The sequence below is a fragment of the Larus michahellis genome, chromosome 15 (genome assembly GCF_964199755.1).
Source record: "Larus michahellis chromosome 15, bLarMic1.1, whole genome shotgun sequence".
Classification (NCBI taxonomy): domain Eukaryota; kingdom Metazoa; phylum Chordata; class Aves; order Charadriiformes; family Laridae; genus Larus; species Larus michahellis.
The window spans coordinates 5,207,145-5,220,204 of NC_133910.1; the positions used below are offsets into that span (position 1 = coordinate 5,207,145).

At 47.9% G+C, this 13,060-nt stretch overlaps 1 protein-coding gene across 1 annotated transcript in view; it reads left to right on the top strand.

Annotated features, from left to right (window-relative positions):
- The window catches only part of PAPPA (pappalysin 1), a 186,277-nt gene extending 176,690 nt beyond the window's left edge, over positions 1–9,587 (top strand). The window contains exon 22 of the mRNA XM_074608689.1: positions 3,107–9,587. Within this exon, the coding sequence (XP_074464790.1) occupies positions 3,107–3,214 (108 nt within the window). The 3' untranslated portion in view covers positions 3,215–9,587. The remainder of the gene's footprint in view (positions 1–3,106) is intronic.
- Positions 9,588–13,060: the final 3,473 nt, after the last annotated feature.

Sequence of the window (13,060 nt, forward strand, 5' to 3'; positions counted from 1 at the left end):
ACAATAGCGCTGTAAAAATCAAATTGCATTAAAAAAAAATGTGTAAGGGACATAAAGTGAATAAAGCTAATCTGATCAGGAAGAAACCCTCTTACACTCAGGCTACTCACTGCTGTGGCTGCTGCTGAGCAACCAAACTCTCCGCTTTTGGGGCCACAGCTCTGCCCCAGAGAGAAAGCTTTGGCACTTTTGTCCGTGATCACTGTTAGGAGACTGGAGGGTTTCTAGAGGACAGCACACGGCAAGACATTTCTTCTCCAGTGGCTGCCCCTGCCCAGAAATTGGCTGCAATGTAGTAGTGATCTGGTCTCTTGCGTGCCCCTTTTGTTCAGGTTGCTCCAGTGGTGAGCACACAGTGACCTGTAAGAGAGCAACGGGGAAACCGAGGGTCTCACAAGGAGAAGTGGGAGAAGAGGGAACGTAGAAGGTAGATCATTTCAAGGCAGCATCAAAGTCACGCCAGTTTGGGCCCACAGAGTAGGTTAGGGGATCGTGAGCTGGTAGTTTGGAGACACAGCCGTGCAGGGCTTTCACTCTTGGCTCTGATGTTCCCGCAAGTGAAATGGCAGCGTTTATGGTATCTCCATGCCTGCAGTGCGTTTCACTGTCCCACTTAACGCGTGGACAGCAGCAGAGACGAAGTGCAGTAGGATGTCACGGCTAATTTCAGCCACTTTACTGAAATGCCCGAGTTGGGGCTGTGGTTGCCCTGTGTTCAATGCAAAATGCGCATCCACCTTCTCTGTGAGCCCGTCTCTCTTCTTTAAATGCAGGGGCTACTTAATCGCCGTTGTGAGCCTGTTACAGACAAATACAGCGAATCCGGGCCAGGGAGGGGAAAAAGCTTGATCAAGACAAATTGAAAGAATCAGGTTCCCAGGTCTCGCCTCCAACCAGTAGCTTCGTTGTACAACAGGGAGGATTTTTAAAGTCAAAATCTTTGCCAAATCCAGATTGAGCTGAATGATTCAGGATAAAAAATAAAAACAGGGGAAAACTCCAGACATATTTAAATGTTTTGTTTGAGCATTTTGTAAGTGAAATAAGTTTTCATTTCAAGCCATAACTTTTGCTCTGAAATAGTCTTTTTTATTTGTATGTCTTGGAGGGAAGAGTCAAACCTGAACTGTAGCAGATAATCTAAACCAAAACGTTTCCTTCTACATTGAACATGAAAAGTCCATATTTTTTTTTAATGTGTCTTTTCTTTTTTCCATTCCAGTATTTTAATTCAGGCATTAAACAATCCCTCCTCAGCCTCCTCCCCAAACCCCATTGTTTGCAGGCGTCTCTGTTTTCCTATCTAAGAATATTCATAACACTGTGATACGAGACAGTCCTGCTCTGGCTGGCTTCTGTTGGATCGAGTGACCCTTAAGCTCCTATTGTTTTCTGCAGTTTATAAACTTCTTTAGTTTCCAATTATTTGAATTTATTTGCTTGTAGCTTTTTGGACTATCTCTTCTCTTTGCAACCTCCACATTTGCACAGACGTAAATTCAGATTATTCACTGGTTGGTTATTTAGCTCGTAAGTCACGAAAGCCATGGCTTGATGAAGAGTCAACACCCTGTTCTACCTGGAGGGTCAGATCTTCTGGGAATGAAGTCAAATGCAAGGGGAGGGGGCTCTCTAAACCCTGATTCGGTGATGAGCGTTGGCTATTTAATGTCTCTGTCAGCATGTCCCTGCCTTAGGCTCTCCAGTTGTGAAATAAAGATCCACACCCCTCCATCCCGTTCTTGTGTGCGTCAGGAGAAAGGCATGCTGGAGATGGACATGCAAGGACACGTGTGGAAGTTCTAGGTGGAAATGACAGCTATGTGTTCACGCACTGTGCTTGGTCCACATTCCTAGATGTGCTGTCGATGATACATAGGGAACAGGCGGACCCAGGCTTCATAGCCTGGAGAAAAGTGTTTATGAAAGAGAGAGCAAACATGTGGCAGCAAAGCCAAGGGAAGCAGACGGAGCGCGCGCGTGCAGCCCTCGCCGGGAATGTTTGAACAGGTTGTGGCACTGTCTTGGGAGGAGTGGAAAGGAGGGGAGTAAGGTCATTTGCTCAGTCTGTGCAGATGGGAGAAATTCTTGGGAATTCACTTCAGGGCAAGCAAAACACTGTTCCACTGCCACCCCTTTTTCTTTATGTAAATACCATGATGCAATAGGCCAAAATCAACTTCCGCTAGCCAGGCACTGCAGGCAATTGTTTCAGCTCCTTCCCACGCTTCTCCAGAGAGATCGTGGACAGATGACAGGTCATGCACGTAGCAGTCTCTTACTTGCATTCCTTTGCTGTTCCTCAGTGCCTGTTAGCTGCGTCTCTTGACCTTAGGCACAACAGGTATTTAGAGAAGTCTCTCTGCCGGATTATGGCGTCATTGATCTGCTGGGTAGTGTTTGGTTCAGTTCTTGCCCTGAGGAATTGAAACCAAGAACATTCCTAATTAAGTGCACAAATGGACTTGGGCATGGCAGCAGCAGCAACCAAGTCATAGGGCCGTGCTGCTAAATGACACCCTACAGAGGGGACACTATGGAGTAGGGTTCACCAAAATCCCCAAGCTGGAGGTGGGTAGGAGCGCTACAGGGAGGCTGGAGTTGGGACATGCTGGACCCAGTCACGTTTGGTGCGCGTTTGAGTTGGTCATGTGAGTGAGGGTTTTGTAACTTCACTGTCATTTGGTGTTTGTAGCCTTTTTGGGGTAAGGATAGCTTTTCAGAAGAGATTGGTGGTGTAATGTGGTCCAAGCATCATGGTAAGTACCCCAAAAAGCCCCAGAGTTGCCCGAGTAGTACACGTCTCCCCAACCACCTATGTTCATGTGCTTGGTGTGAACTGTTAAGGGAGTATCTGCTGACCAGTAACTGCATGAGTTGAACAGGTTCTTCTTTACACTTTTCACAGCCTTTCTTAGGGACAGGTACCTCACCTGAGGCCTCAGTGCATCCCCAGCTCAGCACTAAAGTAAATCAGGGAAGAAAAATGACACAGCTGAAGTCTGCAACTGTTCTCTGAACCACTCCAGAGGTCTTGTTTGTTCTCCAGGGTGCCATAGGTGTGTTCCCTCCTTCATGCCTTTGTGTCTTTGATTTCCTTCCCCAGGTTACGCCCTTCCCTATGTCCTGTGACCTACAAGGAGAATGTGCTTGCCGGGACCCTAACGCCCAAGAGCACAATCAGAAAGATCTCCGTGGCTTCAGTCTTGGGTAACGCCAAGTGACGTGGAATGGAGGACCACATTGCTCAAGGCAGGCTAGGAGAGACACCACATCCCTTTTGGTATCGTTTTTAACATTTAGCTGCTCAACTGGATGGCATTTCTGCACCAGGGACCCTTAGAATTCAACCAGTCTGCCTTTAATTTTTGTCCAAGGAGAACTCAAAGTAGGGGTTTATGTATTAACTATATCTTAAATAGTGATGACAAGAAAACAAACAACCAAGAGTCAAGTCGAGAAGACTTTCCTGTATCAAAACAGCATGTTATGCCCACCTAATTTGAACAGTTCATATCTAGATTCAAGGCGAGAAACAAGCTATTTATGTACACATATTTATAGAAATAGGTAGAGAAAGAGAGAAAGAGTGAGAGATTATGATCAACACAAAAACACTTTCCCCTCTCCAGCACTCACAACTCAGACCGTTCATGGAAGAGGCTGTGCTCTTGGAGGACTCCAAGCTGAGCCTTTTCTGATGCTGAATGCCAAGGTATCGCATGCTCGGGGCACTGAGGTTGGGGTGGGATCTCCACGGGACTGTGCCTCTTGGCAAGTGACTTGCCAGATGCCCAGCCACCTCGAGACATGGGATGCATCTGCTCCTCACAGGAACGCTACTTCCAGCCAGGGAGCTCAGCAGACTGCAGTGGCCTTTCTGTACAGCTCCTCCTTCTCCCCCAGCCCTCAAAAAGCCAACAAAAAGCCCCCTTGTAGCCTGCCTGGAAGCTGCAGGGCTGCTGGAACATTTCTGTGTGGAGATGGGCAGGTGGTCCCATGGTGGAGTCAGGGAATGGGGAGTCTAAGGACTGGCTTCGAGGAACGTGGATGATTGCTTCTGAGGAGCAGAGAGGGTAACTCGCCCCCGCACTTGTCATTTGAGCATGTCTGCTGCTGCTACTCCTGCTGCTATGTCCCGTACAACTCGTTTCTTTACTGTGTCAGGACAGGGTGAAAAACAACCCCATGCAACCAAACAGTCTGCCTTAACGCTTACCTACAACCTGCCTTTCAAACCCTCTGGTCTCTTCCTCAGCATTGGGGCAAGAAAACAGGACACCAGCCAGCCAAAGGAATCTGCTTTCTGGTCTCCACCCAGCCGAGTGGTTCTCTAGACCTCCTCCACCCCCCTCTTAGGGTGATATATATCTAACAACCTCTTCATGCTCCTGTTTTCTCAGGAGAAGGGAAGAGGAGGAGGAGGCATGTGCTATGGGGAAAGGACCACAGGAGACAGTATTAGAATTTTGGCCATATTTGTCAGTATTAAGCTGCCAGGCCAGTGGGTTGGACACCTTTGGTAGACCAGGAGCTTAGCTGCTTTTAATCTTCCAGAAGGAAGGGCATTAGCTGCAGCAGACCTCATACTTCCCTCTTGTATAGCTCCATCCTCCTCTTTCAGCCCAGGGGGGCACATGTGATGCCAGACCCCTGGGAACTCATTTCATCATAGGGTTCATCATGTTGAGTCACTGAGGTGCCCAGTGCATCTAGTGCTGCTGCTACAACCCATCCCATGTAAATCCCAGTGCGGCTCGGGCTCGTCTCCTGCTTCTTCAGGCTCCTGCTGGGAAGAACACAAATCCAAAAGAGCATCCTTCCAAGTGTTAAGTCTGTTCCTTGGGACTCTCCTGACTTGTACAATCTACTGGGTAAAGACAGGTTGGAAGGATTTTTTCCTACTCCTGCTTAATTGAACATTTAGGCATTGGAGCAAGGCAGAAGGGTAAGTGGGGGTCATTTAGCTCATGGAGATGGATGTAAAAATGGGTAGGAGAACTACAAATGGAAAACTGTCAGAGTTGTGGGTACAAGAAGCCAGGCTCTTGTCACCCACTGTGTGGGTTGTTTTTCTGTCGGAATCAACCAGAGATGAATCTCAAGAACTAAAATTGAGAGGCCTGCAGAGGTGATTGTCGTAAGAAGGTGAGGAGCTCTCTGTTGTGAAGCTCCTTGTTATTCCGGAGAAGGCCTGGCCATGGATGCTGTGCAGATGGCTCTGCCCCCACTGTGCGGGGGGAGGGTACAGGAAAGGGAGGTGCAGTGGGATCAGGGTGCCTTCTGTGGAGTTGGGTTGAACGTCCTCCAGCATAGAGAGCACTGGCTCTGGGCCTGGGCAAAGCTTCCGCTTTTGCCTCTTGCCACTTAATTAACAATGGAAGCAAAGAATTATGGAAAGGTTGCTTCCTTCAGGTCCCTTTGCCTTCCCCTTTTGTGTTGGCAGTTTGTTCATGTGCCATCCAGCCCATCAGAAGAGCTCACAACCTCAAAAGCCTTTCAGACTGCCAACGCTTCATGTCCTCAGTGCCCGAGGCACCTTGGTGTGATCTCCCCCATCCACCCCATCTGGGTTTCACCCTAGCAGGGAGCCCCAGCTTGAGTCCTGCACGCATCCTGATGGCAGCTCAGTTGCAAATTCCCCTTCTCAGCCATGCATCTCAGCATGGAGGAGATCTTCCACCTGCTTTTCCCACCTAGGACATTGCCCAGGAGAGACAGGTCTGTATAAGCATTATGGCCACTTGCTTTTGTGGGCTTCCAGGAGCTCAGGGCCTGCGAAGGGCCAGCCTCTGCTCGCTGAGTTGGAGTCCTCAGCTCAAGGGAGATGGTGGCCTTTTGCCACCAGCCTCACACCTCATCTTCAGTCCTGGGGTCTGTGGGAGACCCCACTCCCTTTCCCACAGGCAGGCTTTCCGTGCTGCTATTTGATTTTTTTTTTCCAACTGCCATGTTGGCACTGTCCATCTCCTCCGATGGCGCTGACAGAACTGGGAGCAGAAGTGCTGCTCGGAGTCATGTTAAACCCAATGGCTTTTTTTTTTTTTATCCATTGGGAAAAGATTGCACTGGGGCAAAGCTTTGCCCTCTGCCTTTGAGGTGCTGTACCGTGCTCCCAAGGGGTGCAGAGAGGGGAGCTGTGGGGCATGGACACCTGCCCAGCTCCTGTCTCCTGTTCCCCCACCCTGGCGCAAGGCCAGCTGGGTGGCCTTGCAGCATCTACCACTGTAAGGGCCTTGAATGCCTGGTGGAGTCCCTAGGAAAGACCCTCCATGACTGTGACGGCCTTTGGGTGGGAGGTGAGAGGGACATCACCCACCACCTCTACCCACCGAGCCAGTGGCGTAGGACAGCATCAACCAAGAAGCTTGGGAGAACAGGAGAGGGTGCCCATGCTGATGAAATTTAGCTGCTCGTAAAGTCCAGGTCACATTAGTGCCAAGATCTTCTCTGTCACAGATGGTGAGCCAAGGCTTCCACCGTAGTTGGGGTGGCTATGGAGGGGGTGTCTATGGCCAGTGGGAGGGAAAGCTGGAGCAGAAAGCGGTGAATGGTGCGTGGTGGGGTGGGAAACTCCTATCAGCTGCTACCCTTCTCCCTCCCCACCCTCCAGCAGATGGGCTGAGCTGGTGTCCTCCTGCTTTTCTTGCATCTTCCGCTGTCCCCCCCCCAGGCTGAGAAAGGAGGATGGCACCAGAGGACTCTTGGAATCGGGTTCCAGCTACCTCCCTTCCGGTTTCGGTTTCACTTGGTTGTAACTGTCGGTTTGTTCTAGGTTTTACCTGTGTTTAAGAAAAAAAAAAAAAGAAAAAAAAAAAAAGGAAAAAAATGAAACAAAAAAGAGAGAGAAAAAAAGAAAACCCAATAGCCAACAAAAGTTTCTTGCTGCAACTGATTCAAGTGGGGGAAAAAATTAACAACAAGTGAGGCTTTACTGAAAGGAAGAAAAGAAAAATAAAACCACAAAAAAAAAAAAAAGGAGAAAGAAAACCCGCATAATCCAAAACCAAGAAGAGCAAAGCCTATTTTTGTGTGTTTGAAAGGAAAACACTGATTCTGCCAGCTGAGTAGAGAGCTAGATACTTAAGTGTAGATTTCCCTAGAAGTACCGTGAGGTTTTATAACATTGTCTGGGTTTGTTTTCCTCGTGCTTTGTGATAAGTCCAGGAACTAAGGCTAAGGTATTTTTTCCCCTGGTATATTGTTGTTTGTGGGGGGAGGGGGGGCGGAGTTTATTATTATTTTTTTTTTTTCCAGATTATTTTTTTAAGTGTGTATTTGTGCTTATTTTTACATTATCCAACTGTACATACGCATTTAACCAGTATTTCACTGTGCTCGAATTACTGCACTCAGAAGCACTGCACAGTCGGAATCCCGAAGAGCTGCGAGAGGCTGGGAGTGTTGGGGGGGGGGGAAGGAGAAAGCTGCTCCGTGAGCAGACAGGGGATTCCCGGGAATCACAGGAAGTAGGGAGCAACCTGGCCCCTTCCCGCGCCCCGGCCCAGCATTTCCATTCCAGGCCAAACTAGAAGACAGGAGGGGATGCGATTAAGTCAGCCGAGGTTGGGATCTCAAAGGGGTTTCAGAGCTGGCGATTTGGCCTTTGAATTTTTGGGTGCCGTGGGAATTCCCAGCCTTTTGGCAGCATCTTGCCCTCCCCTGCACAATCCCCGGATGCCCCAGTGCGAGTTAATGGGCCTGTTGATATCACTGGGAGAGGACCGTATGCCCGGCTTAGATACGCTCATGAAATCTTCATGGTTGTGGGGCCCCGTTTTGGTCTCAGTGGTGCAACCAGGCTGATTTGCTTTGCGTTTCTTCCACATCATCCCATCCCCTGGGGATGGCCTTCTCCCTGCCAGGGAGGTGGAAGCACCCGTGCCTCCAGCTGACCTCGTGTGTTGGGAGCACTGGAGCCCCGGGGACGGTCCCCTTTCCACTGGAGGACCTTGAACACTGAGTTCAGTGGGAGCGTGCCAAAGAGATCAGCAGGAGCAGGTCCAGGTGGCCCAAGATGTATTTCCTTGGAGCTACGGTCGATTCGGGCAATAGGGGGTTGGTGTTGGGTGGTTCCTGCCACCCATGGAACTGGTGTTCAAAATCCCCAGTGGTTTTAGCAGGGAACAAAGTGGGGATTAACGTTTTGTTTCTGTCTTAGTTTGGCAAACTGAATTTTCCCCTTTTTGCCTGATCTACACATCCAAGAGTCAGTGAGAATAATAACCGCTTCCTCTGAGGCCAGAAAACAAGAGCTTGGGGTGGCTTCAGGTGTCAGGTGAGGAGTCTTGGTGCTACTTGGTGGTGGTGGTGGTGTTAGTCCTGTTGGGTCGAGATGAGGAGCTGATGAGTCCAAGTTGTCTTTGGTTCCCATTCTGGTTCGGTCTTTTGGGGTTTTTTTTTTATTCGTTTGGTGAGGCCACAATTCAGCCACGAGTTTCCATCTTCTGAGTGCAAAGAACCAGGGCTTTAACGAAACATTTCACCAGCAATTAAAGAGGGAATTGGAACCATTGCGGAGTTTGCATTGTACGGCCTCTGTAATTACTTACCTGTCTGCAGATGAAAGGCTGAATTTTGCTCCCATCAAGTCAACGGGGGTTTTTGTTGTTGTTGTTGTTGACTTTACTGGGAGCAGGATTGAGCCGTACTATATATATAAATATATATATATGATATATATATAATATTATATGTGTAATATTATATATATATATCAGTGTAATATTTACAAATAAAACTGTGATCTCGTCTAGAGAAAAATGTATTCATATTACCAACTGCTCTTCCATATTTATGTATCATATTGTATCTTTTTATTATTGTTATAATTATTATGATTATTATGGTTATTATTATTATTATTATGGAATCTTTCTTGGCACCTTTTGGAAGCCACGTCAACCAATACTCCAATGAAGTGCTGAGGATCTATTTTCACAAGAATTCTACTGGTCTACTGTATAAAAGAGAAAAGAAAAAAAAAAAAAAGAAACAAGCAAAATACAGTTCAACCCTTAATTCTGTACCTCACGCCTGTACGTTTGCTGCTCCGATTTTGGGTTTTATTTTGCGTTCGTTTGTTTTTAACGGATCTAATTTAAGTCTCCAAGCAATATATAAAGATGTAAATAGTAAAGCTTATTTATTAAGATTGTCATCTTTTTTAATTTATATTTACACAATTGTTCATCTAATTTATTTTTTTTTTTCAATACAGTTTTTAACAGTTGTCCTTTTTTTGGTTCATGAGGTTTTTTAAATCATTTTCACAGAATTTCTTTATACAGGTTTTTTTCTCTTTCTTTTAATAAACAACAACTTCCTCTGGTCTTTCAAAAACAGGTCATGTTTCACTCGAAAAAAAGTTATGTCAGATTCATCAGAAATATTTTGCCATTGTTGATTCCTATACCCTAAAGTTCTATATTATATAAATATATAATACCTTGTATGCTTAAATATTTAACTGTGTGATTTTGTATATATCTTCATACACATGCTCACACACATATGAGGGTTAATGTCCCCAGATGTTGGGAGAACAGAGAATCAGAAACACAAACAATATAAGCTTGTATTAAAGAGTTCTGAACTGGACCCTTTGCTCTTGCCACGTCTCCTTTGCTTTCGGTCGAGCTGGCCCCTGGCATGGCCGGGTCCCCGGGGGGGTGAGCGCGGACGCGGGGTCCCACATCTGTGGGGCCACCCCATCCACGTGCTCCTGACGAGCTCCAGCGTTCCGGGTTTGGGCAGGGCTTTCGAAAATCGCGGGGTTTTGACAGAGCCCTGATGGGAGAGGGCCGCGGCGGGCGGAGGGAGGCAGCGCCGGCCGGAGCCACGTGTTGGCCCGTTTCACCTCCGGCAGCTTTGGTTCTGCCAGGGCGGTTCACGTCCTGCTTCGCTCGGGGCAGATGGGTGCCCAGGGTAGGTTTTGGTGTGAGAGATGCTTGAAAATTTGGAGGTTGGATGGTTCTAATTTTAAAAATAATTTATTTTTTTTTTAAAGTTGTCTCTGCTCAACCTTTCCGTCAGATGCAGAACATGGTCATCCAGAAGATGAGTTCCCACAGGAATTTGCCTTGATTCAGGGGTATTACCTAAGAGGAAAGGAAGGTTGAAAGCTCCGTGCAGCCACGGAGCCGAACGTGCCGATGGACAAAGCCTTTGGACACACAAGAAAACATACTGTTAAAGATAAGGCAGTCTCCAGTGGTCAAGAGATAGCTGGGCGTGCAGTCCCCCCATGCCAGACCAAGGCCTTGTAAGGTATGTACCGTGAGCTGGAGCACGTCTGGTGGTGATAAAGCCCCATGCCCAGTGCACACACACACACACAGACACGGAGAGACGACACCGTGCAGTGTTACAGCCCGTCCTGGTCCAGCCGGCTCGCCCGCAGTGAAGGCGCGTGTCTTCCTCCTCCTGCAGAAGGAGGCTCTGCAACCCTTTAGTTTTGGTCAGCGAAGGGATGGACACCTCTCAGGTCCAAAAGGAAAGGGGTGGATTCAAACCACAGGGCTGTCGGTTCTTGCTGCTCTGTGAAAAATCCTGAATGGGCTTCAGAAGCTTTTGGTCCTTCCTCACCAGAAGCGTGGCGTTTTGTTGCCGGGGCAGGTGGTTGCAGACGGGGAGCGGGGCTGGAGGAGCTGCAGCTCCAGCAAGGCCTGCGGCAGCCCCGGGCTCAGCCCTCACAGCCCACCTGCCCCAGCCAAGGGCAGCTTCCCTGGGCAATTAAGTTGATGATCATTAATCATAGAATCTTCATGGCTGGAACGGACCTTTGAGATCGTCGAGTCCAATGGTGATGATCATTTGGCCCCGTTCTGGCCCACCATCTTTGCAGATTTTCCTCCCTCTGAGGCTTTGCCTCCCCTCGGTCCCAGCCGTGCTGATCCTGCCCCATGTCACCGATGTCACCCCCCACACCAGGGCTGGGGGGGGGACCCCCCCTGCCGCCGCTCAGAGCCTGCTCCGTCAGGGAAGGAAAGGGACTTGGTGCTGTTGTACTGAGAAATGTGGATTTTCGCATTTTTTCCAAATGCGAATTTTTCCAAATGCGAATTTTTTCCAAATGCGAATTTTTTCCAAATGCGAATTGATTCAGCTTCCAAATGCGAATTGATTCAGCATCGACATCTCCAACCGTTGAGGCTGCACATGCCGTCGGGATAGGTGCCATTTAGCCCTGACAGTTACTGACCCCTGATCCTGAAGGCAGTCATTTTTAACCTGGTTAACTCCCAAACTCATTAATGATTTAACTCCCCAGGAAAGCCCTGATAAGACAGGGAGGCTGGGAGCATGGGGAGAGGACAAGGAGGGGGTGCAGGGGGGCAGGAGCGTTAAATACCAGCTATGCTTTCCCTCTTACACAGTTCTCCTTGCATCTGCTCTAGTCAGCGCGGGGCTATAGAGCCACCTGCCTCCATTTGCCGTCCTGCCACAGTTACGGTACTGGCTGGTACCACCTTCGCCTCCTTTAAAAAAAGTGCCAGTAATACTATAGCGTGTCAATGGCCTCTGGATTGAACAATAAATTAATTCCACACCACACAATCCATGGGATGTTGGGAGGCAATGGGCTGAAGGGTGAGAATAAATTAATTTATTTTTTTTTTTTTTTTGACACTGGCATGAGCGAGTCAGTAAAAAAATGGTTTGCATTTTAACTGTCAAAATTGACTGCAATATATTGAGCGGGGAGAGAGAGGCAGACCGAGCACGAGCGAGAGCACATCGTGCTTTCTACACCAGCCTTGCCTACGGTCGATGCATTATTAATAGAGTATAATAAGCGCATCACAGACAGCCCTATCAATAGAACATACTGTAGATAAAAAGGCCCATAAACAATGTATTAAATGGTTTGTGTCTATAGCACTATACAAATCCATTGCCTGTGTGTTGAACAGTCTATTAAGCATTAATAAGGACTTTTAAGATGGGAGCAACCGTGCCCAGGTCTCCCCTCGCACGTGCACACCCGCCCCAGCGCGATCTATTGAAACACACGGGCAAGAGTTTCTGCGTCCAGGTTACGCGTCTGTCTGGAAATCAATGGCTGAAGAGAGGGAGGGGGGAAAAAAAAAATAAAAAATCAATCAATAGATGTGTTGAGCGAGGTCTCCAGCCGCTGTCCTGTCAGATGGCAGCAGGGCTTGTGCGTGGCCACCGGCAGATGTTACACCTGGCTGAGACCTGGCGAGGAAGGCGGTTGTCACAGCCCCGTGGCAGTAATGCCGCTGCCCTTGTGTGCCGTGACCGGCCCAGGGAGGCTCGTGACATGCTCAAAGCCACCCGGAACGGCCCACGTGCTGAAGTGACCGCGAGGCACTTGTGATGGCGGTTCCTGTTGGCTGCGTTAAATCAAAAGGAGCTGCCTGCCTTAGTTCTATAGGAAAAAGGGGGGGAAATAATTGCTCTGAATTCATACGGCAAAGTCCTCCCTCCCAGCTGAAAGCCAACAGCTTCCCCAGCCAGCACGGCATTGGTCACTGGTAGCGGGAAATGGAGCTGTTTTTTGGCAACTTTGAACGCTTTGGACAAAAAGACACAGAGGCTTAAAAAAAAAAAAAAAAAAAAAAAAAAAAAAGAAGAAAAGAAAAAGCCCGTGCAGAAAGATTTTAATATAAGAATATGAAATGAATATGATGATGAAATGAAATGAAAAATAGTAAATTAATTATTTATTTTTAAATTTAATTTAATTTTAATTTAATTATTAAATTAAGAGAATATAAGAACATAAAGGAAACTGCTCACAAGTATAAAAGGACGTGTCTTGCCATGTCAGCAAGGGCATCAGAAGATCACATTCGTGTTCTGCGCTGGCAGATGTGTGCCCCTGTGTGCGCTTACACACACATATACACACACAAACCCACCCAACACTTTGTGGTCCAGCACTACCTTTTCCTGGACTTTTTCCTCCCACCTCCTCACTTTCCCAGTTTCTAAGGCGCACACCTGGGAGGTGAAGAAAAGTGAGCCCTTCCCAGGCCCGAAGTCTCCTTTTTGCGGCTCTTCAGCTGCCACAACACCACGATGGCCCCAGATT